This window comes from Lepisma saccharinum, chromosome 1 (assembly GCF_977018435.1).
Source record: "Lepisma saccharinum chromosome 1, izLepSacc3.1, whole genome shotgun sequence".
Taxonomy (NCBI): Eukaryota; Metazoa; Arthropoda; class Insecta; order Zygentoma; family Lepismatidae; genus Lepisma; species Lepisma saccharinum.
Window position 1 is genome coordinate 152,607,449 of NC_139229.1, and position 27,287 is coordinate 152,634,735.

A 27,287-nucleotide genomic window follows, 5' to 3' on the forward strand; every position below is an offset into this window, starting at 1 on the left:
GTGAACCAAAGTTCGGACTGCAAAAACGTTGAGAGATAAGAGTGTGCTCAGTTATATTGACACGCACCGCATAGCAACGAGAAACAACCGTTTTCATCTTTCGCCAAAGAATATGTTGGATTCACAGCTCGGAATAGCGGCCACGGCTACTGCTGGTGTGTGAACTGGAGCACTGTCGAACTGGAAGAGCGACCCTGTTGTCAACTTCCCACGCTGCTTCCAGTTGATTTTCACACGCAGCTTGCTCCAGAGATTATCATAATAAGGCAATTCACAACTTTGCATTCCAAGAAAATTCAGGCCATTGCCTATCGTGGAGACTGCAGACGCTTGGCTTCCATTGGAGAAAGATAACATGTTAAACTGTTAAAATTACATCTATTAAATAATGAAAATTAAATATTTGACTTCCAAACTACGGTATGCGCCAAAATATACAGTGCTGAAACTCGCGCATCTCGAACACGTGGTTGGGTTTGTCGACGGGGCATAGCTCCAGCTGCACGTGTTCGCAGTAGTGAAAAGGAAGTTGTGTTGTGCAGTTGTTGTTGAAAATGGGTCTCTCGACGGAGGAAAAAGTATTCATAGTTGAGCATTATTTCCGCTCATACGGAAGCCGTCGTGAAGGTGGACCGAGTTTGAAAAAGGTGACTGGTCTATATGCAACCCAAATGACAATCGTCCACTCCACATGCCCTAACCTAACCTAACCTTAGGTTTCCTGACAGTTATGCAACCCAATAGGCACAATTGTTATTTGGGTTGCATATAGACCAGTCACTATATTGTAACATGTCTTATACTTTTGTTCATCTTTTCATTTCAGTACTGTATATTTTGGCGCATACTGTATGTATCAGGTGCAGAGAATGACAGAAGGAAGTATGGTACAGGAACGAAATAATGTAATATTTAAGATGAATTATCTTTAATATATACCGTTTTGGACTATGTTTAAGCGTAATATTATGGATTGCTTGCACGTGGTGTGTGTCTGTGCATGGATGAGAATATGTGTGTGGGTGAGGGGGGGGTGTAATATAAACTGTACTGCCTTTTTGTTTATGTGTGTGAAACAGTGAGCATATGCCAATGTGCATTTATTAATTTCATTCTTTTCAATTCTTTTCTATTTTATTAGTAATCATATGTAAGATAATATCGAAGTAGATGGTTTAAAGAAATGGCATTATAGCCTTAACTTCGCCACGTAGCAAAACCGAAATAAATATAATAAAATATGTGCGAGTCCGCTTTTTTTTAATTGTGATGGATCAAAGGCTAATCGATGGTGATGAATTGCTGAAGAGATGTGTCGGACATATTCATCCGAATGCGTTTTTTGTTAGTAGATCTAAGAATTTAAGGCAAGAGCCTATCTTGTACACAGTGTACACTATTCATACAAAATTAGACCTATTGGAATATTTGACAGGACTTAGAATGGTGGTGTGCACAAATGTTTATCGTTTAAGTTTAAAAGACATTCAATATAATTTAACATTTTTTACGGACTCTTGTTCTCCATGTATTAATAGCTAGAATTGGCGAAACAATCCATAATATTATAAGTGAACCGTGGCGGCCTCCTTCCCTCATGCATAGGGTAGTAGACGCCTCAGAAGCCCCTTTGATATATTCACGACCTGCTAAAAAAGATCTGAGACAAAATTTCGTGACGCAAACTAACATTATACAATTGCTGCTGCTCTTTACGTCAGTTTCTGTTGAGCAAAGTTTTTCTGTCTTTGGAAAGATTCTGACACATAAAAGGCTCAGTTTAACTTTGAAAAATTTGGAAAAGTTCCCATAATTTAATGCTATTTATGATAACAATGAGTGAAATAACTGTCAATATTTTGCTGAAATATTGTACATTGTTTTTTTTTAATATCTGAAGAAATAAACATTGGTGTAGGAATACCTGATATAATCTGTAGGTTTCTCATTACAACTTTTTTAACATGGTGTAAAATGAAGTTGAAGAGTTGGTTTCAGAACCTAATTTGATTCTTTTTTAAAGTTTAACTTGATACTTTCGGGCCCTTTAAACTCCGTTTCTCTAGCCTAATATTCCACGTTGATCATACTGAGATTATCGCTGATTATTGCTTCAATCTAAGACAAACCACGTCCATCGATTGCATCAAACAACACTTATTGTTACAATATTGTAGTTAAAAATTAATTCTGCCAGAGGCTAATTTGTTAGTATTTTTGATAAGATTTCTGAAATTAAATTATTGAATACGTCATATTTTTTTAGCATAGGCATTTAAAACGTTAATTTTGCATAACCTTCAATTCGGATTTTGTCTTCAGGTTCGAATACTGGCAACCCCGTAAAAATGAAATATTCCATATATCCTCGCATATGTAGTACTTTATATGATATCTGAAATGTAATTAAATTCCGATAAGGTATCGTGTATATCTGAAATTGCAATAGAAATACATACATTACATGTGCTAATCGCCTGAATTGAAGATTCGTATGTTGTCTCAAATTTTATATATGAAATTTGAATATATATTTGCATGCACATTTCGACATGTTCCCGTCAGCTGTGTGACTCAGAGGCATTCTACGAATATTTGTGATAGGTGGAAACGATTCGTTGGATTTAATAAAACTGTTATTGATTTTATGGATTTTCTGCAATTGTTTATTTGTTTCAGGTAACTTTTGTTATTAGTACAAATAAACTCTCGATGAAGAGGAAACATGATGTTATTTTAATATGTTTTATCCAATCAACTAGCTTCGAGGCAATTTGTTCATTTTTGAGGGAAGATTCAGTGTTAATTTTAATCCAGAGATTCGTGTTGTCAATGAGGTTTGCATTTCAGTGCTGATCAGATATAATATTAAAATTGTGGATACGGTGACATTGTACTTGCAAATATGGGTTAAACGAATTTCATAACTGAGATGAAATTCATTACACTAGGTAATTATAAAATAATCTGTCGATTATAAGCACTGTGTTAAATATTGAAAACCTGCTGTTTCGGATATATTCATTGCTTTGTTAACATTAAAGATGATATTATCTTCTCTTCCAAGTATAATGACAATTTGATCACCGTGTTTTAAGCTTCTGGCAAAGTTAGTTCCGAAAACAGTATTGAACAAGCTCTTTAACTTCTAAACATTAAATATAGTTACTTGCATAAGGAATCACGCAGGAGATCAGTGTTCGATCCCCGAAGGTGCTAGTGAAATCTGTGAACAGATTATCACAGATAACATAATGTAATCAAGGGTCCACAGATAAGATACCTGATGGAAAAATACAATGTTAGCATGTAACTTTAAACTCTAGGTCGAGTCACCACTAGCTTGTCTAAGCATGAAGTGAACTTAAAACGCACCTCTCCAAACATTTTACTTGTCTCAAAATTATATATTGTTCTTACAATGGTGTGATTCATGTAAATGAAATCTTTAAACTGAAACTTTTTGTACAGTAAGCTTAATCTAGACTAGGCCTACAGTTTAAATTGGAATAGTAATTTCTGAAATTTCTCCTCACCATGTTTAGTTTATTATCTGCCGAAATAAGATGTCTTTTAACCACTCTTTCTTTATGGTCATGAGTTCGTTTTATGTTGCAGGTGACTTTCATCACAATGCCCTTGGAGATCGCGTGGTCAGCCACCGTGTCCTGGTGGGCAGGGGACCTGGTGTGCAGGGTCATGATGTTCCTCAGGATATTCGGGATATTCCTCTCCGGATTTATACTCATCTGTATTAGTGCTGATAGGTGAGTAAGTTCATTATTTTCCTCTACGAGATGCATACCAAAAGTCCGTACCGTTTTACTCTCATTTAAAAACTATTGAAATACATCTTTATGTGCGAATTACTTTGGGCCTTACGGTGAAACTGCACAAAATGGCAAGCTTCTAACTATAACCAGCTTTCGGGGTGGTTCTGTGAAAGAACGCTGCTTTTGATACTGACCTGTGGAGAGACATCTTGCTGTGATCAAGGTTCTCATCTGCACGTGGTGAGAAAGCCGTCAATATTATCAGTTGACGGATGTTTTTGGGGATAGTGCCTTTGCTGACTGTACTGTTCGGAAGTGGATTCGTGAATTTAATGGCGGATAGCAATCAAATTAATATCTCCCGCCCCATTTGCGCCAACATTGCAGAAAAGATCACTCTTGTTGAAGTCCTGGTCATAGGTGACAGAAAGCTAACTGTTGATCATATTCTCTCATGGCACTGTCGAAGAATGCTTGAAGTTATCCAAGGTTCTTCACGGTGTGTCTCTTGACAGCTGGATGAACAGATAAAGGCTTTCCCAAGGACAATTTCCCGGTAGTCTTCGAACAACAAACTATGCAAGTCGTGGGAAAATATTGGTATGTATGATTCCAATGGATGTAACCTATATTTTCCTTTTCAATCCAGAAACAAGAAGATAGTCCAAACAGTGAAAACACTCCACTTTTCATCCATCCAAGAATTTTGCCAGGTCCCTTCCATTGCAAAAGTTAGTGCCATATTTTGAGACAAATTGGGACCAATTACGGCTGATCTTGTACCAAAGGGACATATAATAAATGGTAGTACTTTCTCAATTTTTTAGATAAGATATTGCTTTCTATAGTGCAGCAACATCGGCCAAACCTCTTCCAATAGTCTTTTTCCACTGGGATAATGCACCGTCTTACACACCATATTTTGTATATATATTTTTACAGGATAAGAACATAGAAATGTTTCCCAACCACCCTACTCACCAGCCATTTTTGTCTGTTTTCAAACCAGAAGGATTCATTGCGAGGCAGACATTTTGCATTCAAAAGTACTCCGCGAAGTGCCATTTTTCCATTGTCTAAAACACATCCCCGAAAACAACTTCTTAGACACCTTTGCTAACTGGGAAAAAAATATGACAACGGTGTGTATGTCAACTTAGATGGGAATTATCTTGAAAAGTGACAGAAAGATACCATTCCAAACCTAACAACTTTAGAAGACGGACGTACGTAACAAATAAAATTGCTCTTCATATAGTTCAATCTTGCATCTTGGCTTTAACCCTCTTTTAATATCACTTACATCCGCTTAGCTATATTGGTCTATGTAAATACTGTAACCGCGTGTTCGAATATAGCCATGGGATTTACTTTCGGGATTGAGAGCAAAATCCTTTTCATTACAAGCTGGAAACGGTTGGGAATTTGTCAGAATCTACAAGAACAAAAAAAACTTCATTTTGTCGAGTAGAACGTTTTTGTTTGATTTTTTTCCCTTGGTACGAACTAAATACCTAATTTTGTCTCCACTTACAAAAATGTGGCATGGTTACCACGAAAGATTTAGATACTTTTGTTGAGGGAATGGAAAATAAAACATATTCCAGCAAAAATTAGCTCTCCTCTTTTTTCCTTCTACAGTTATTGTGTGGTAGAATTTGCCTATGTAATAACTTCTGTCATAAGATAGGCAAGACGAATGGTCAGTGAAAGGAAAAAGGACTTAGCTCACTAGTGACATGAAACTATAATGCCTGCACATAAAACTCTTTTGTTCACTGCCTAAGTAAGGTCTTCTATTTTCATTCAGCCTTGTAAGTTGGCTTTCTTAGTTCCAAGAAAGGAAGCAATTTGCTCTCTTCATTTCCCGCCCTTTGTATGAGATAGTTCATTGAGCTCCCACGTGGAGTGAAAGCATTCATTGGCGCTTAAGCCCTTTCCAATGCCACCAGCTACTCAGACTGGCTTCCTTTTTCCTCTCTTCAATCTATTATTCTCTTATACTACCATTAAGCCTTGTTTCCATGATATGAAGAACTCAATATGCTGACCAAGGCAGAAATTTATTTTATTATAAAACATAAACTAAACGTAACGTTTCAACCTTCTAGCAGGGTCTTCTTCAGACTATGTACCAAGTACAAATGTAATAAGGTACAAGAACAGGACGATATATATACACAAAAATACTCTCCTCCAGACTATTAGAAAGTTGTTCTCTTTTTAAAGCCTTTCTTTGCGCTAGTATGATTGCTTTTGAGTAAAGAAATGCAAGTGAGGATTTGGTTGGGGAGTAATTCCGTTCCTTCTCTGTCTTTCAGGTACTTTGCTGTGCTGAAGCCGATGAATCTCAGAGATGTGGATCGGAGAGGGAAGCTGATGATATCGGTTGCCTGGGCAACGTCTGTTGTTTGCAGCGCGCCTCAGGTAAGCGATGCACTCTCAAGAAGAGTTTTCTGCTCGCTTCAAAGCGTCTTTCATAGAAGCAATAATGTATGTATGTATGTATCCCTGGGAGGAAACCTATCAAGGTTTTCTATAAGCTAAGATTTATGGAATTGAAAATGCCTGGTGTTGTCACGTTTGGAAGTGTTGTGGATGGTCGTTGTCATGGGCATCGCCACAAATTTTGGAAGGGGGTCAGGCCATTGATGGAACTTGAATACTAAAAATAATAACAATAATAACTGTTATGACTATTACACAATAATAACTATTACTAATAAAAATATATCCATCGTATTCCATATGTACGTACAATGTACTATTACATTAATTATTATTATCAATGTTATTATAGTCTTAGGAAGACTTTTCTACTAGTTTCATCAGATGAGTGGATCCAGCATAACTGTTTTTCTTTCTACATTTCATAGAGTTGGTTCATAGAAAATCGATGTTATTTCATTTTGTTATTTACATTTTTACATCTCATTCAAGAGAAAATTTAAAATTATGCGAAAATTTGACTCATAAAGTTTATCTGTGTCAACTCAGACAGAAAACTTTAATATTGAAATTTCGAAAACCATAACACCATTATTCTTTGGATAAAATGGTAGAATATGAAAACATAGCCTAATTCCTGCAAATCACACTCATCGTTTTTGATCTAGCGCATTTTTTTACTTTAGTTATTCTGTTCGAATACTAACTGAACTTTATTTCTGTTATTAACTATAAAAATAGAAAGCTTTCTGTTTTCTTCAACTTGAAATAAACAATACGAATTTCCAGCGGTCGACACCCATGATCGTTTCAAATATAAGATCTTCTGAATCTTGTCAAAAAGGTCATAGTTGTCGAGATCACATGACGTCTAACTGCCACGTGGCATATTCGGGTTCGATTCATGAGTGATATCAGCAGGTTTTCAGTCAGTGTCCTTAAATAATAGCTCTGAAGTTTACCAGCCTCTCATCAGTGGGCACCTGGAGTCAAGCCAGTGTTGTACAGGCGATTGAAGCCCCTCTACTCCACACACACACACATATATTTGGTGTACAAATTAATTCTCAACCTCTTTCAAAGAAACAAAATGCTTATTCAAGAAAAATAGTCGTACATTTTAAGAGGCAAATTAATCTGCATTGCATTATACGCTTTTGCTATATTTTGGGCATTTGGTGAATTCATTTGCAATAGAACTACGCCTATTTAAGCTTAACACTCACTGATACGCGGAGAAACGCGCCAACAGAACGCGACAGACGCGTTTTTCCGGCGTCTCAGTGGACGATAATCTTGAAGATAACCTGTAGACTTTTGACACGCAAATTCCGTGCTTCGGATCCGTGCGTTTCCCTGCAGTGGGCATTACACCATTTGATTTCAATAGAAGCAGACAACAAAAGTTCTGTTGCCGCGTTTCGCCGTGTCTCAGTGGACGTCTACAAACTAGACAATGCTATTTTCCACCTCTTGAAAGTTTCTGAAGTGAGAATCCACTAGGAAGGTGCTTCAAGGACAGGAACAGATGGTAGTCTGAAGGGGCCAGGTCAAGGTCAAAAGCCGCCATGAGATAAGTGGCACTGAAAACAGCATGTTATTATATAAGTTTTAATTTGCAATGAATAGAGCATCTCCTTAGATCATTTAGCCTTGTGAGGCCTAGCGTTATCATGCGGCAGTATCACCTGCCTAGTTTCACTTCCAGTGAATCACTTACATTAATTTTTAGATTTTCGTTCAACAGTTGCTCCGATTCTTCGTCCACTTTCTTTGGTTGTCCAGGACGCTGTTTATCTTTCATATTTCAATTTGCCTTCTGGAATCGCTGAGGCCACTTCTTGCATGTGGCAGCCTCAGAGGCATTTTCTTCAGTTGATATGCAAAAAGCATACAGTGCCTGATGTGCTGCTTCTTGATCAACATCATGCTCACTACTGCTTTTTTGTTACGTCGCCTGATGGTCGGGTATTTTACCTTCTTGGGTTGCTATTGGAGTGCCCAAACATGGCGGGGAAAGTTCCAATATGAACAATTGCATCAGTAAAGCATAAAAGTATTAATTTATGAGCCGAGAATTCATTTGCATACCTTATGTATGAAGTTTCTACAACTTGCTCCCCTAAAGTCATACCCTTTTAAAAATTACACTTTATGTCCTGCGTACATATATTTTACTTAATTCTTTCTTCTTGATGAATCTCTATACATATCAATAAAAAGGCTTTCATACAGCGCAATTACTACTATCCCGATGGAATCAGAGGTGGCGACATTTTGAAACTCGTGGCAATTTATCATTGTTCTTGCAAATGAGCTAAATTTCCTGTCAGGGACTGATAAATTGGAATTTTGTTTGCGTCTCTAGAATCATTGTCATTCCGATGTTAATTACACCTCCTTTGTACAGTATCAACGTTCGCAGTTAGTGGTGTTCGTGTTTTACCATTCTTGTTTGTTTTGGGAAGAGAAAAAGGTCGACCATTCATAAAATCTCTGAGCGGAATGTACTTGCGAAGTACATTCTGACTACATTTCCACCGAGATAAATGGCACTGAAAACAGAATGATATTATATAGCTAAGTTTTAATTTACAATGAAACTGAAATTTCAAACTTATATTTTCGAATAGTCCCTTGTTGTAGTGTTTTTTTTTACATTTAAACATGCATTTCCGTTTTCTAATGATGAAGTTTAACAGAAAATAAGGAAAACGTGTTCTAAAACATGTGCTATTTCGGTTGAAATATGTACGTATATGGCATTTAAAAGCAGAAATCATTAAATTGAGATATGTTTTATTTTTTTGTTGTTTAAAATGCATCATTCCTCTCGAAACATGGAGGGGGTACTCAAAAAGCTGAGTAAAGTTCTACAAGGCATTCCTCTCGCAGGCAAATATAAGCTGCTGAAGCGGTGTACTCAGACCTCAAAGGTTACGAAAAAAAGTGTCCGTGAATATCGACGTAACTCAGAAAGTAAGTGTAAGGCTAAGTACATACAGAAGCAATCCTGATCAATTAAGAAAGGTAAGATACAATTTTCATTGATAACTAGAAAATTTACAGCTGAAACTAAAATTATTGACTTTTAAAGTTACAAATTTCTTTTTAAAATAGAGCTTTAAACAAAAACACTTTTTGAGTCTAAAGCTGTCATTGCAATTCACGTAACGCCGGCCTCCGTGGCGGAGTGGTTAGCATATTGCGCTACGACGCCAGGGGTCCCGGGTTAGTATCTCGGCCTGGGCAAGGTTGTTCTTTGTCCCTTCATCAATTTCATCACATCATCACTCATCGTCATCTTTGCGATTAGCCAAAAATTACAGAAAAAGTGACATGAAATAAACCAAATCAACCAACCAATTACGAAACTTTAGAATGGGGCGTGTGTCTTTTCTTTCGATGTCGATTTTTTTTTTTTGTTGGCAATTTGGGAATTTAAAATTGCAGCACTTGTTATTGTCTCTTGAAGCTGAAAATTCAATTTAAAAAGCCCGATACGTTAAAGGAAAATGTATGTTTTATCCGCTTATTAAGCTGAAGTTTTAATTACAAAGTCACAAGAAACGTGAAATTCCAACGTCTGTTATTGTCTAAAGCTGTGTTTTAATCAAAAGCAAGGTAATTTCAACACTGAACAATTTCCATTGTGATTTCAATAAATTATAGATTTGGAAAGCACCGTTCTCTGTTGTAATTAATTTCAATGGAAGGTGTGAAACTGCAAATAGTAACAATATTGGTATTTGAAACAGAATTTGAATGGGAAGTACGCGTAAATTAATTCCTTACCTTATTACCACAATCGTAGTCGCAGCCCAATTAAATATTTAACGACGAGCTGATACCACATCCTTAGCTCTTAAGTAGGGCGTCTGAAAGAATTAGGTGAGGAAATTTCCGCTTGACAAGAAATTCTGAGAAGTTCCAAAATCCTTAACTCAAGTACCTCTCATTATACCGTCGTAATAGGATGGTGATTGTTTTGATGTAAGGACAAAAGATCTGTAGGGAAACTCGAGGCTAATTTGTCTTTAAATTATTTCTTGGATCCACGTCGTTGAATCTTAATTTCATTGTTCTCTCCACCTTTGATTAATGACTATGTACGCCCATTCATTGACAAAGTTCACGCCATTTTTGTTATATTGTTCACTTTATCTCTTAATCTTTCTAATTTGCAACATCGTGTTGTTCTTGTAGCGTACTAACAAACCGCCTCTTCAATTTTAGTGGTGAGTTGTGATTTTACAAATTCTTTACCTACAGAATGATGTTCAATTATTCGTCTATAATAACTCTGGTCAACTAATTTGTCCAATATCCATGTTGCTAAGGTTACGGCAGACAGGCACCATTGGCCTTGCTTGTCCTAACCTAGCCTCTGTTTGATCTGTGATGTAGGATTTATTTCTACACTTTTTCCAATAAAATATTACAAGAGTCGAATGAAAAACTTAAAAGTTCAATAAAATTGCAGAGCAATACAGTTCAAATTTACATGAGGTATCAACTGTTATTTACAAAACGACCTCAAGGCTGCAACACTTATCAATTGAGCTTCAAAACGCCATTTTTGTTATTTTAAAGATGACGCCTACTGTAGGCACTTGCAGCAGTTAGGAGGATGGGTTTCTTGACCTCTGCCGGCCTAATTCTCCAGCAAATGAAAATTCAATATCTCTGTGCATGCTTACCACACCAGCAAGTGTACTAATGGAAGAGAAAGTTCGACAATGACCTCGCAGACAGATGGGTGGAAAGGCTTTCGCAGTTTCTCATGGTCATGACTGAACGTGGACCCCAAGGATTTATTCTTCTTAAGGTATACAGGCACTAACTCAAAGTTGAAAATATACAAGGTATGTACCGAAAGTAATGAGCCAATTGATATTACTCAAAGTCAGAAACCACTATTTTTATTCTACCTATAGTACTACATAATTTGGACCTTGTTGTTACTTTTGCATGCAACATCCAGATCGGTCAACACATTTGCGCCACCGTAACGGCAGCTGGAAAATGACACTCTTGCAGAAGTCCGTTTTGGGTACTGGCAAACCTCATCCTTCAACTCGTCATCGTTATTAAACTCGGTACCACAAATGCTGTTCTTCAACGGAGGAGACAAGTACACGTCGGATGGGGCTAGGTCTGTGCTGTAGGGAGGGTGGTGCAAACCCATCTTTTCAATTTTCTGTACTGTGCGTCCAGCCATATTGGAACGGTGTTGTCATGTTGCAAAATTACATTGTGCTTGTGATAACCAAGAGTCTTTATGATGTCTTGTATAGTATTGTGTCCTATGTTCAGGTAATGTGCAATTTCACGTACAGCTATCCTCCTGTTACTTTGGATAAGCTCGTCAATCCGGTCCGTGTTGTTGCACGTGGAAGCTGTTTGCGGTGTGCCACTACGAGGCTTATCAACAATGTCTGCGTTACCATCTCTAAAATGTTTCGCCAACCTTTCACTGTACTGCAACCCATGCAGGCATCTCCATTAAAGTTCAGTAAACGCTGATGAATTTCTGCAGCTCCAACATTTTCACTAACAACAAATTTCACTACAGCACGTTGACGAAACGAACTCTCTATGGACGCCATTTTTCTACGACAGCACTGACAACGAAAGTGCGCATGCCATAACATGTGGTTCATGCAGTGGACAACAGATGGAACAACCTGTCATACATGTGGTTTCAACCGAAATGGTCAAGACCTGAGAGTAATAGAACAAGGCTCACGACTTTCAGTATGTGATTTGTGAGTCCATGTAGATCAGCTTGCTAAAATGCAGCAAACTTGTGCAATCCTACATTCAGAAACAAAAACACTTGACTCTCCCTTGTATAATGTATTCTTGAGGCAGATTGTACTCGTAGGGGTAACTAGCGGTGCGAGCCCCTGTGAATTAGGATTTCAGGATGTTCGAGCAGTGATTACGAGTCCAACTCATCGCTACTTAAAGACGAATTCAAAGAACTCGAAATCTGGGAAATGACTTCTGAATCAAATCGTTGTTTCACCTCTGATGATACAGTTTTTTCGATGTACGTGTAAATGAGGATTGTTGGTGTAATCATACGAGGAAAGCAAAAGTGACTGTACACGACTATTTTCTTTAATCATAGCACGGAGAGAGTGTCGAATGCATACATTCATCTGTTCGGGGAAAGAAGAACTATATTCGTGGTTGTAAACCAATTATGCTGAAAGCAAGAATGAAGGGAAGTATCCGGTATCAAATTTTACGTACATCCCGTTCAAAATGTATGTCCTTTCTTTGACATTTAACTCTACGTAAGCTCATTTTAGTAAAATGTTGATTTCCTCGTATCGACAATAGCAGCTACCATACCTATAAACAAAATTATTCGGCGAGCTGCTGCATCTATCGCAACGTACCTATTTCTCGAAAACTAGGGATCCTGCCAAAGTTTTGTCGAAGTATGTTTTTAAGTGCACTTCAAGTATGCTAGTCCCGCACCGTGGCCGTTCGGCCTATCGTCATGCTTTGGGCTCCGCCTACGGGACGCGCGCAGGTTCGAGTCTCCTGAGGAAAGCGTCATAACTTTTCTCCTGTGATTGCGGCCTGTGTATGGACCGGTAGTCATCCACCGTCCTGAGGAAATTGGGGAGCTACGAATGAGTAACGTAACCCGGTCATGGAAACCTACAACAACAACTTGGGGTTCGTCGTGCTGACCACACGTTACCACGTATCTGGTTGGATGATCTCCCTCCTCGGGTGAGTGAGTGAGTAGGATCAGATGGGATTGATGAGGCCGGCAGTTGGTAGGTAAGCCCAGACCTTCAATGAGCTGTTGTGAATTTACGAAGTCGTGGATGAGTGATGATATGATGAAATTGATGAATGAACACTCACAAACATCCATTCTCATTCCTGGATTCGAACCCGGGACCTCTGGCGTCGTAGCGCGATGTGCTCACCATTCCGCCACGGGGCCGGCTTTTATTATTATTAATATTTTATTAGGTGAGCTAAGGTACGTTCGTCGGGACTGGACCTATAGCTTAGAGTAGGATATGAACCAATGTGCAGGAGAATCAAAGCCAGGACAGCGATATCTACGCCATCACGGATGCCCACTAGGAAACATGCAGAAATAAAAATTAAGTAGACTGAACAGGTCAACAAGTATTTCTCGGTGGAATATTTATTACCTCTATTTATCCGCATATCTGCACTTGCCAGACGTCCGTGTTGTAGCATCAACTATCCGGACACTTGAACTATGAAAATTCGTAATGAAACTGAAAGATCAAGTTCTATACTAAACGCTGTACACGAACGCTTCTTGATCTTCAAGATGGTAGTAATGTCGCAACGAAGCCTATTGAAATGGTGACGTTGTGACTGATGAATGATGCCACTACAATCCAACCTTTGCAAAAAGAGCTGAGGCCACTTGTAATTTTCTCCATACCCCAGGAATGCCTGAATTTGAAATAAGATGCATTCTTAACCATATGTGTAAAATTGTTATAGGCCCTGGGGAATCATACGATCCTGTTTTTGTTACTCGTCGATGTGTGATTTTTCAGGTCTGGTATCCTAGTCAGATTTTTTCGGTATGCCAGAGTTTATCCTTCATGACTCGTTTAGTATACTCAACATCTCTCTACCTCTAATCCTCGGGGTGGACCGAACATTAGCTAGATATTTCTACACCGGACTCAAGGAACGACAAATTCGAAGCCCCCTATGCCCCATTTTGCGCCTCTTTCCCTTGCTTGGGGCAAACCTTATTCTCCCGACATTTTAAGAAATTCATAGCAGAATCTATACTAGTATTGTCTCAAACTCGCAAGTTCAGATTTAGGATTATTCTGCAGTATATAGAGAACAGTTATCACGGTATGTAGAGAATCGTTAATGTAATATTATTTGCCGCAGACAGTACTGCAAAAATGATGCATTCAATATAATAGAACACCAGGACGAAGGATTATTTTATAATTTACATTATTAATCAATACAGAGAATATATTTATGCATCATAATGCAGCTCTAGCATGTGCTTTCATAATGAGTTCATCAAAGCGCCAAAGCGTAGTTACCGTTTTTGCCCTTTTTTTTCATTGCAAAAACAACAGTTTATCTGTGATCTGGCTAATGCCTATGTTTTGTTGTTACTGTTGCCACCTAGTAGAGGACGTTAGCAGCTTGCGTCTTGCGTCTTGTGTGAATGAGGATTGTTCATCTAATTGTTAGCATGTTCTTTACGCTGTTGCTGCGCGGGAATTTGCTAGGGAAAATGATAGGAAGGAACGTGTGTCAGAACTTTAAGTCAGATAAGTTAGAGAAGATAACCTAGGCAAGACGATAAGCCTACGGTCATTTTTCTACATTTACAAAGAGGCGTCGCAAATTCCCCGTGGCCGATGCAATTTTTTTTATTATTATTTCCTTTGACGTTAATGCCCGGTGTGTTGGAGCGCCATGAAATTTGAGGAACGCAAATACCTTAAAGCATTATAGGGTCAGAGAGGGAAATTTATAACCCGGTGAAATCAGCTCTTCTCGTTTATTCACTAATTTATTCGCTCGTAAAGTATTCTCTCGCGAGGACTCGTTTATCACCTCAACGTTTACGCTCCGCCTGTTTGCTGCAACTCCTGCGAACTATGCATATAACAAATATATTACGAGCCAGCCTTCACTAAAACAATGGACTTGTGATTCTCGCACGGAGCGAAACAGAAGCCAATATTTATTTTTCAAACAATGCACTGACGTGGCTGAAGAACTGTGCAGGGTCATTGTAAATATTTTCTACAGTTTGTGAACTGAATATTTCTGTCTCTCATTTCATGGACGAACCGAAAGACCGAGAGGTTCACTCACTCTCTCTCTCTCTCTCTCTCTCTCTCTCTCTCTCTTTCTCTCTCTCTCTCTCTCTTTCTCTCTCTCTCTCTCTCTCTCTCTCTCTCTCTCACACACACACACACATACACACACACACACACATATGTATATTTTGGACTGTGTGACATTTTTCAAACCCCATATTTAGCCCTTGGAACCACTCTTAATTAGCCCTTTCTTAATTGAAGAATGAGCGCGGCATATTCAAGTCGTATTTTCTACATATTTTTTTGAAGGTAAATATTTGTCAAAACATGTTTATAAAACGTAAAAAAGAAGCAGTCCACAGTACTAATAGAATAAAAATATTGGATCTGCTTGGCTGTTATTGGCAAATACTAAGTACGCTTGCTGTTTGATTGGATGCCATGATTAGCATGATTGCTTCATGACGATGAAACCAAAGGGTCTAGAAAGTGGTGCTTCGATGAAATTCGTTAAAGGTATTATCCCAGCATTTATCAGGAGTACATAAGCTATTCATAAGATAGGATACGCCGTCTCGGTGACCTAGCAGTTGCCTTGTAATCAAGGGGTCCCGAGTTCGATAGCCGGGGAATCCCACTTTAAAATGTAGGTCCAGTCCCGATTAGCCTTACTGTGTATTGCATGAGGATCGAGACATGTCTGTAAGTGAGGCAATATAAAAAATAATAAAGTATTTTTTTTTAATTTGCAGTGCATGAAATCGACAGTGCAGTGCTTTCTTTTCTGGGAAGAAATGTTCTGGAACTCTTCAGATTAGTTTGTTATTGATTTGGCTTGCTATTGTGTTCATCAAAATAAGTCATAGGTTCAAGAGGGGTCACTTAACTGTCCTCGGAATAAGGAAAAATGAGCACATCTCCTCCTACCTCCCATTTATTTATAACTCTTTTGTCCCTTTCTTTCCTTGTGTCATCTGTCTAGCCTTCGACCTTTTCTAAGATTTAGTACCTATTGATCTGTGTTTACTTTCTCTCTTCCAGACCATTTCTTTTTCTAGGTTTCCCTTCACATTTTCTGTCAGTTTCTTCTTTTTTGTTTCTCTATCGATCTTCTGCTACTCCTCTTCCTTCTCTGTCTCTCTTTCCCCCCCCTCTCTCTCTCCCTCCCTCTACACATGTCTGTAAATAAAGTAAAAGAATACAAAAAGAGTAATTCTCAATTTGTAGTGCATGAAAATCAAAACGTCCGTAAATAAAGTTTTTTTAAAAAAGAAATAGAAAAATAGGGGTTTTCAGTTTGTAGTGCCTGAAAATCGGGATATGTCTGTAAATGATGAGGAATTAGAGGAATTAATAGGGCTTTGGCTATCGCGAAAGGCTCCCCGTCCGCCCTTTGAAAACAGCTGCCTCTGGACTATGATTACCTTCCTTTATGCCTCCCTGCGAGACAATTGGGTGGAGACGTGAGGATTTCCCATCTGGAGCGCTGGTCATGTTACGCCTTTGTTCGCGGAAGGAACCGAACCGCGAGGTTTTCAAAAGGACGGGATGAAGGGAACCCAAATTGATCCACGAGCTGCAATTCCTGAGACACCGGAAATTGAATTGCCATCACTTGCGACACGTCTGCTTGGTGCCAATTTGCTTCCGTTGGCTTTCAAAGCCTTACCCACTTGATGCTGAGGGATTGTGGGGAATGCCATTAGCTGGAGTGAAATTTAACTGTAAAAAATTAGATTTTGAGGATAATTTAACAATGGTATTAGGTTCCGATTAATATTTAAAAATAGAAATTTAGATAAGTTTAACAATTATATTTATATAACAAATTAGATTTAGGCAAATGTAACTATAAAATTAGATTCTGGAGGAACTTTAACTATACAAATTAGATTGATGGAAATTTAACAATAAATTAGACTTAACTAAAATAGCAGGTTATCTGTAAAACATAAGTTAAAATATGTCCACACTCACAGGGACGATTCTCACACTAAAAAGACAATGAAAAGCAGCCTTAAAAATGGAATCCTTCTTATTTCGCCAAAATTCTAAAAAAAACTAAAACGTAGAACTTCATTTTGCGTAACATGTTGACACTTCTTTCTTTATTGGAAGTTTGTTCAAACACAATACATTTCTGTTCTTTCAAATAGTGTTGATCGGGTTAGTAACAACTAGGATAAGTTGTTTCTCATCTCACGAATCCGACCTTCGTGTCAGAGTGGTTAGCGCAGAATGCTACGACGCCAGGGGTCCCGGGTTGGAATCCTGACCTTAGCATGGATGTTCTTTGTGAGTGTCCCTTCATCAATTTCATCATATCATCACTCATCCTCATCTTCCTGATTAGCCAAAAATGGCAGAAATGCAAAGTAAAATAAAACATCAATCAATCAATCATCTCATGAATGCTATAAAAGCCAAAAAAATGTGTAATAACAAGTGGCACAACCAGGAACACCAATATATGGTCCAGCTCTTAAATTTTGAAAAAAAAATCATAGGCCCCCTGATGGCGCAGTGGTAGCGTCGTCGCCTTGTAATCAAGGATTCCCAGGTTCGATACCCGGCGGAGGCACATAGTGGTTCGGATCCCACTTTAAACTGTAGGTCCAATCTCGATTAGCCTTACTGTTCGTAAAGTGGACTTAAAACACCAAGTTAATTAATCAATCGATCGATCGGAAAAAAAAATCATTATTGGTCCGTGAACAGAGAACAGAGGTCCAAAGCCCTGTCGGAAATTTCATCCTTCCGTATATGCAACCTGCCTACTTGAAATGTCAGTTTGGTTACCTACTTGTAAGGATACATGTTCTACCAAGAACGCTGACAAGGTGTTCCTAAGGCGCATCTCTCGGGTTTTCAAGGTCTCTGAATGAACCAGTCAATGCATTGAAAATCAGAACAAGCACTTTCAAGCATCCTTACAGTTAAGCTCTAACTCTGGCTGTCGCCTTGGCCGGCATCAACTATCATAACTAAAGAAAACGTCCAGATCTACGAAGGTGAAATTTGGTGAGATTTAATCATATAATAGCACCTCGAACAGACCACATGAATTGTAATGGTCATTTACTGTACTCACTTTTGCAATTCTATTTATGTGCCTATATTATCTGTACTCATCAGTTAGAAGTGGCGTTACAGTCAAAAATATCAGCAGAAGGTTCATCTCCCCCCTACCACCAAATTACCTTGGACTTTCCAGTGACTTTACAATATTTTAATTCTCCGCGGTATTTTGTACTCTCTTTCTCATTTTGCTTTCGATCTAAATCCATGAACTTGTGGTTCCTGTTGATAATCGATTATTTGGTTCGATATGCTGTGGTGTACTCAGGAATACGCACCACACATGAGGGCTACTTCTGACCACATCTCCACCAACGGATTCCTGCGGCACATCCGAGCAGTTGTGGAGTAGATGGGTGGGTGTAGCATGTTTGCCGCCGGTACGATCATATAAACTGACGTATGGAGCAGCCATGTGGTCAGGCAACTACTGATATTAGCATTCCGGAGCTCCAGAAGCTGAATTTGCCGTTTCTGGATTGAATGCAACAATTGCATTCAAGATGTCAGCATTTGTACACGAGACGATATTATGTTGTTTTTTTTCACTTCGAACCTGTGATACTTTTAGGCCGAATAGCTATGAAAAAAGTACATTATTAGGCTAACATATCCTACTCATAAATGATGATCGTCATGTACTGCCAGATACCTTTTAGGTATGGCCTGCCAAAGAAATATAAAGTAAGACTTCTAATTCTGGGTTAGATATAGATGTATCATAGATTCTGTCCCGTACCTATTTTATCTGTTCGTAATTTATTCTCATCATCGCTCTTAACCTGAAAGGTAGTAAAGGATAACTATGTAAAATAACCTAATACAAATAAGAAAGTGTCAATTATTGGCAGCGAATCAACAAAGGTAGGGTTAAAATATCATCATTGAAGGACGCGTCTCATTCTCGATTCAGAAGAAACCTTTGTTCATGTTTTATCCATTGCTTTGCTTTGAACCCATCCATTTATGGTAATAAGTGTGTATGTATCCAACCTAAACAATTGTCCTATATTCAATTTCATCTTTTAGCACAAGAAAATTAGCTTATTTCTTGAGCATCTGCTCCGTGCTGATGGCGTGCTCCCTCATGAACAGCTGCTCATTTTTTTTCAATTGAATTGAATTGAATTGTTTTTTTAAGTCTATTTTATGCACAGATAGGCTAATCTGCACTGAAACTACAGTTTAAAGTGGGATCCAAACCACTGTGCAGTGTGCCTCCACCGGGTATCGAATCCGGGACCTTTTGATTACAAAACGACGACGTTACCAATACCATATCGAGAAGGCCAGCTGCTCATTTTTCTTCGACTATCTATAATTTCCAGTTGATCCAGGCGAATGCTTCCTCCCAGTTGTCTTCCCTTATCCTTTCATCGTGTTCCCATCCAGGTTAACCTAATCGTACAGAAAGCTGTGCTAATTCAGGTACTCCTGGACATTTGAAAAAAGAAAAATACATTTTCGAATTTTTCCCTCGTTTCGAAGTACAGCGATGATATCCAAAAATTGTAAAACTTATTGTGGAGCATTCACGTGAATCTTCTTGTGATTTACTTTCTAAGTTGTATAGATGTTTGTAATGGTATCTTGGCGCTGTGAGCCTACTTTCTATCACAGATATCTAGACAAGGGCCAAAGCAAGCCACACGACGTTTCACTGGAACATTATACAAGGAAATTCTAAACAAATGTTTACAATGTGAAAAATCTGTTATTTGAAATAAGACAACTTTTCTCTTACATATTCTGAGACGGGCCAAACGTACAACGACAATTTAAAATGAGCCAACGAATGACTTCTGTCGACTCGGTAGTTACCAGCACGTACAGTGTACTAAGGAAATGGAAATATTCTTGAACCAACACACCGTGCAATTCTTCTTCTTAAAGTCCTCTACCTTTACCAGAGCAACATCCGCTACAGCATGGAGTGAACATCAGTTACATTGCAGGAAGATCTTTGCCCTCGGAGGGGTAATAGAATTTCCACAGCGCGCGCCGTGTAAGTGACAGTTTCCCGCAGGCATCAGATTAATTCCCGCCCGGAGACTATTCCTCGGGATGCTCTGCGCAGTCTGGAGAATTCGAAGTCACTCGTAGGAACAATCAATTTGCATTTGGTCGGACAGGATCCGTGGAAGTACGGAGGTTACTAATGATGTTGGTGAAACTAGCTTTCTGGAGGTGCTAAGTAAGTTAGAGCTGCGGTTACGGAAGTTGGTGCGTTAATGTCGTTACGCCTCCCGAATAATCATCGCCTTGACTTTCGTTGGAGGAGACTTATCTAGAACATTTCTCGTTCGTTTGGTCCGTATCTGTGACGCAAGTATCCTAGCTACATCAACTATGGAACTGCTGTTTATTAAGTCACTCTAATGTCAACTCTGGTCTAGTAAGACAGAGGTGCATGACGGCACGATTTGAAGAGCTAACAATTCGTCACCCAACGAACCAATGGCTTGGTATCAATCATTGTACTTGCCGTAAAATTTCGAAGGCAATGTTATTCTGAGGAGAAGTTAGCATTCTTTAAAATTCTGGAAATGTAATATTATATACACGGTGTACACAAAGTGTCTGACACATTTCAATTATTAATAAATTGGAAACTAATGAAGATGCAAATGAACTGGTGGCAATGATAGATAGATAAACTCAAGACGTTTTATGTCCTGAATCATTACACTTCTATGTGTGCTCCTTTTGTTGCACGGAGAATATTAAGACTATAATAGATTTCTCCCCACGTTCGATCAGCATGCCGACATCCATGGTGGCTATCGCGTTGTTTAATCTGGCTTTCAGTTCATCAATGTTCATCACTTTTGTAAGGTTCGTCGTGATTTTGAACGAACGCTTTCCGGGAAGATGGATTTGACTTGGTGGTCCGAACCCTTAGCCCCGATCGTCGCCTTGTAATCAAGGGGTCCCGAGTTCGATATCCGGTGGAGGCACATAGTGGTTCGGATCCCACTTTAAACTGTAGGTCCAGTCACGATTAGCCTTACTGCGCATAAAGTGGACTTCAAACACCAAATCAACCAACCAACCCTTAGCCCCGAAAGCCACACGGCACAACTCCATTGTATTGTTGTTTCTCTGGAGATGTGTGGCGGACATTGTTGTTAGGCAAACGTGCGTCAAAAGGAGCACATATATAAGTGTACTCATACAGGACATGAAACGTTTTGAGTTTATCTATCCATCATTGCCACCAGTTAATTTGTATCTTCATTAGTTTCTGATTTATTAATAATTGAAATGTGTCAGACACTTTGTGTACACCCTGTATGTACGTGTAGACACACAAAGAAACACACATGGTGTCGCAGAACATCTAGCATGTAGTTACATTGAGTGTTGATGTTGTACTCCGCAATGGATGTCAGGAGTCCAGGATTCGAATGCCGGCATGTGCATGGGTGTTATTTGTGAGTTTCTGTTCATCAATTCCATCGTATCATCACTCATCCTCATCGTTTACCCAAAATTGGAATAAAGCGACGTAAAATAAGCTAATTCAGTCTATCAGCAATGAGTGTGAAAGATCCCGATGGTCTCGCAGGTCACAAGAGCTCCTCCAGCAAGAGTGAAGGCCCAGTGTCAGCCCACTGATTAAGATCCCACTGACGCCAAAAAGTGTAATTGGCAATTGGCCCATGTACTTGTAACTCTCGCCTTGGTGATAGAGTGAGTTGATTCGTCTACACGCGATCTCGCTACCTTAGGTTCGGGATTCAAATCCCATCCTGAGCATAAATATTCCTTTGTATGGGCGATTTCATCTCGTCCATTCATATTCAGCGTCGCGATTAGCCTAAGGAGACTGTAAGGGGTGGTAAAAATAAATACACGTAGAGAGGAACAAATTGTGCGGATCGCTTTTTAAGTACGTGATTGTCTTTCGTCCTGCACACTAAATACGATGTGATATACGTCAGACAAAAACTTTAGAAATGGAATTTAATGGGTGGGAATTAGACTTAGGTGGGCAGGCCATGTGGCACGAATGGGAGAGGAAAGAGGAGTTTCCAAGATTCTTGGTGGGAAGCCTGATGGTAAGAGACCAACAGGAAGGCCAATACGAAAATGGAGAGAGAACGTTGAGATGGACCTAAAGGGAATCTGTAGAGATGGAGAAGAGTGGATGGATCTTGCTCAGGATAGGGACAGATGGAAGGCCTGTGTTGCTGCAGCCATAAATCTTCGGGTTTAAGAAGCTAGAGAGTTAGTTAATTATGGACTTTGATGGGAATTTTTTATTGCATTCCATTCAAATGTCCATTCCCTCACCCTCTTCACAGTTCCGCGTTAGGGTAGAATTCCCACAAAAATCTTTCCTCCCTCAGATTCCTATTCACGAAAAACACCATCCCCTACACACACACCGAGGTAAGTATGTAAAATGAATGTTTTTACAAAGATATTTTATGATGCCAGTACGAATTTCAAATACACATGATGAATAAAAAATAAATCTGAAATAGTAACAATAAACAAAGTTTATAGCTTTAAAACTAAAAGTGCATACAAATAAATCACTTTACATGAGGTTTTGTTGCCACAACTCACTTCGTCGTCATTGGGCGTTACAGAAAAATTCAAGCCGCCCTCCGTGGCGCAATGGTCAGCATAGCGCGCTATAAAGCCATAGCCAGAAGTCCCAGGTTAGAATCCTAGATAAGAATGTTTCAACTACTTCACCAGATCATCACATCCGCGTTGTCTCGATCAACTCTGGAGGTAGAAAAGAGACGAAAGAGCAAGATAGAAAAATTGATACTGTACAGATTACCTACACTCAGTGTGCAGTTTGTGTGTGCAGATTTATTTTCTAGACCTTCAGGCTTGATTGTAGCATATTTCTCCATGCAAATTATTCATGGATCCTTATCTACATAACATACAAGTAGCATGAAATCACAGGCAAATTTAATTTAAAATTGAAAGAATGGTGATGTAGTTATCTCTTGTCTATTTTCTTTATCAAGAGATACGTAAGTATGGATCGAAAAGGAGGACCACCACGCTCTCCATATTTGAATCTGAAGCATAAACATGCATAAACATTAGCCTACGCCGCAGGATTTCAGTTCAGCACAGCTTGATATTTACTCTTGCCTTCCAGCTGCTTTGAGCATCAAACTTTGCATCTTTTTTATCCCCTCGAACCCTTTCAAATCATTTGAATACGATAGCAGCCATCGCTCCGTAACACCTGGTGTGATAGTTGTCTCTTCTTTTCAACATGAACTCGTTAAATTTTCCTGGAAGTCCTTTCCCTTTTTTTTCCCTTCCCTCAGATATCATACACAGTGATCTTCACTGACAGCTTTTAGAGAAGTAGAGAAACGTTGATAATGTTCTCTCGGCCATGACACGAATCTAACAAACACAAGAGCTCTTTCAAATGATCTAAGAAAGTTTGTAAACAAGTCCATGTTTTTCATTTCTCTTAGTTCTCAGAGCCGCCAATTGAAGTTCATTGCTTGTTCGAATGTAACTAATACTTGCGTATTGGAGAATTAGCCAAAAAAAATTGCAGCCCTTACTGCTACATGCGTGTAAAACTATATATTCTTAAACTATCGAATTATATTTTAATATATCTAAACGTAGACTTTTACGTTATTTTACAAATGAAGAAGGATGTTCCTCCGAAACTTGATTTGGAGGTGTCAGTCTCACTCTTGTAACCATCAGAGGTAGTTTTATCGGTTATATCACAAAAGTTACTACTTGAATACTATTTTTGTTAGTGTTGTTGTTTCAAGTCCACTTTATGCACAGAAAGGGTAATCGGGACTGGACCTACAGTTTAAAGTGGAATTCGAATCCCTGTGCCATGTGCCTCCACCAGACGAATTCGGAACCCCTTGGTTACATGGTGACGACGTTACCACTAAGCGATCGGGGAGACCCATTTTTAGAAACACCAATGCCTTGGGTGAGTGGTCTAGTTGGTAGGGCATCTGACTTCCACGCGGGAGACCCGGGTTTGATTTCCGAGGTGGGTGATCTAAGATCGGAATTTTTCCGGCCTTCTCCCCACATAAAACGGCTTTGGGGCTCACACAGGCTCAAATCAATGGGTACCTGGGGACAACCTTAGAGGGTAAAGCCGGCCGAAGTGTGATGCTGATCCCATCTCCTCCAAAATGACCGAGATCGAGAATATGTGGAGCCCTACCCCAACATCCCCTACATTTGCCTTCAAGGCACGATTCACAGGCAAATTTAATTTAAAATTGAAAGAATGGTGATGTAGTTATCTCTTGTCTATTTTCTTTATCAAGATATAAGTATGGATCGAAAAGGAGGACCAACATTTTGGTCACCACGTTCTCCATATTTGAATCTGAAGCGTAAACATGCATAAACATTAGCCTACGCCGCAGGATTTCAGTTCAGCACAGCGTGATATTTACTCTTGCCTTCCAGCTGCTTAGAGCTATATGAACGTTGAACTACTTTTTTTACTTACCCATTCCCAAGCCGGGATTCTAACCTGGGACCCCTGGGGTTTCAAGACTACTAGAAGAAAAGGCTGGGGTCAGACACGCCTCTTTTCGCGACTGGCGTGGGTGTGACGTCATCGGCGGAAGAAACCCAGATGAGCCTTTATCCCATACGGAAAGAAACGTGTAAAGGCTGATCTGTTTTGTTCTTTTCGCTCCTTCGTTTCGGTTAATTATAACAATTTCAAATATAATATAGGCCTACACACATCCCTACTTACAATAATGTGCATAATGGTGAAGTATCGGGCTTGAGTGTGTGAAGTGCATACATACCGTAAAATCAAATCTTCGCTGCATGGTTTATAAAGAAGAAAAACAGACTCTCGATATAAACTTGTAAATTTCAACCACGAAAGAAATAATGATTTACTTGATATTTGAGGGCAACTGTAAATTAAATTACGTTCTTTTTTAAACCTGAAAATAATAAACATCCTATTAGCATAAAGTTTCGATCTTAAATAAACGGACGGGTTTCGGTTTCTTACTTGGCTAGAATTATGAATCATGACTTGTCTTCAGTTGGATGCAAGCGCAGATGTGATTCTGCGAACGTTCATGTATTTGCACTGCATTATAAAAATTGCTCAAGTTACTGTAGCCTGTATAGTTCCATGGTCCTTAATTTGTATTGAACAAAACACATGGCCAACAAAAAAATTTATTAAGATCATTGTTGCCACATAACCACATAATATTGTTGTACTGAGATGTTTTAAACTGTCTAATGAAAACTTTCCCATCTCTCTTAGTTGATTTGGTTATGCACAGTTCAAGACACGGTCTCTCATGATTCATAATCACAAGCTCCAACTTTACACCATATGTTCTCGAACTGAATGGTTTTGAAAGAAGATCCCTAATCAAGTCCTTACCTGCAGCACTGCAAATCGATGGCTCGTCTGGTATGTCAACCATGGTGGAAATTGTCAATGTAGAATCATACTTTTACACCAGGTACAAAAACACGACACAAAGAACAGAAAAAACAGCACAATATCACAGTAAAAAACAACACGCATCCGCAGCACCCACGCTTCTAAATTAACCTTCCTTTTCACCCTACCTGCATTGTTACATACCCTCCATATTTTCGAGTAACTGGCCACATGACGAATATGTTCAAGTACCAGCTGCGATTTCATTTCTTGTAAATAGCATACGACTGGTGATCACTGGCTAACTTCATAATGTAATTTGTTGATTACTATAAAGTTTCAAACATGAAAATCGTACCGCGTTAGGTGGTGCTACGGATTCACAGAAAATTCTGGAAGTTAGCAACACTTGTGGCCAGTGTGGACGAATTCTTTCCAACACCCTTGCCAAAGACAGATGCGGTCTTGGTGTTGCCTGCCCTCGGCCTTTTTCTTCGTAAACGGGGATGGACAGTGTCCATGCAAGAACTGCATAAGTCACTCGAAAAGCGGGGAGAAAGGCGAGCAGTCCTCTTCTTCTAACGCGGTCAGTCGTGCCGCATCGACCAGCGTCGTCAAGGGTGTAGCCGGTTTATGTTTCAAGCCAAAAGAAAAGAAAATAGAGGACTTGAAAATTCTGCAATGTAAATATCTTATAGTAAATAAATTACATTCTAATGTGTATAAAGGAATTGAAAAACACGAACTTAAGATATCAAAAGTGTTTTAAAAAACAACGCAAGCGGCGCTTGCCCCACCTTTCCTTACTGCACGCTTCTGGTATGTATGTATATAATTCATCCAAGTTTGAGTGTTTATAAGTGTTTATTCAAGGCTAAGAAAGATAACAACAATGATGTATATATTCGTGGTTGAAGAAAGTGAATTTTATAGAAAACGTTCACCTTTACGTATAATCATTTAACTTATTACCTGTATTGAAGTGCAGTACTATAACTCAGTCAAAGTAGGGACGTTAGGCATAATAACCATGGACGGGGTGTGCTAAGGTTACCTTAAGAAATGTCGGGGGAAAACACTAAGAATTCACTTGGAGATTTTGCACTGTTTGCAGAAAGGTTTTTGCAGAGTAATTTAATGTAGATTCGATTTTGTAGTATAAGTCCAACTCAATACACCGTTTCTTTCTCTCATTGCAGATGATTGTCTTCCATGTGGACACGCATCCCAACCACACGTCGTACCAACAGTGCGTGACGTTTAATTCATTTCCAACTGTCACCCACGAGATGACCTACAGCTTCTTCGGATTCTCCATGATGTATCTTCTACCATTGGTTGTTATTATATTTTCATACGCATCCATCGTTGCAGAAATATTTAGAAGGTCTAGAACATCGCTAAGTGGTAAGTACCAATGTGAAGAAATGTTTCAAATAGTTGCATGGCCATATCAAAATGACGAAGTATGTTGACATGAACTTAATAATAATAATAATAATAATTAATAAGCACAGAACGTGAGATAGTTGGTAAATAATCTTAAATTTAATCAATACGATCATAATGTAATTAATGTTAACCAAACTAACTTACTAACTCCCTAGCCTTCTTAAACCCGAAGGTTCATGGCTGCAGCAACAGAGGCCTTCCATCTTTCCCTATCTTGAGCAAGTTCTATATACTCTTTTCCATCCCTACCAATTTCCCTTAGGTCCATCTCAACGTTGTCCCACCATCTTCGTCTTGGCCTTCCTACAGGTC

The 27,287-nt window shown here is 39.0% G+C and overlaps 1 protein-coding gene across 1 annotated transcript in view; it reads left to right on the plus strand.

Annotated features, from left to right (window-relative positions):
• The first annotated feature begins 3,609 nt into the window (after window positions 1-3,609).
• LOC145986562 (adipokinetic hormone/corazonin-related peptide receptor variant I-like) overlaps window positions 3,610-27,287 on the plus strand; it is a 65,763-nt gene continuing 42,085 nt past the window's right edge. The window contains exons 1-3 of the mRNA XM_083120719.1: window positions 3,610-3,767; window positions 6,095-6,200; window positions 26,723-26,930. Coding sequence (XP_082976845.1) covers window positions 3,610-3,767; window positions 6,095-6,200; window positions 26,723-26,930 — 472 coding nt within the window. The remainder of the gene's footprint in view (window positions 3,768-6,094; window positions 6,201-26,722; window positions 26,931-27,287) is intronic.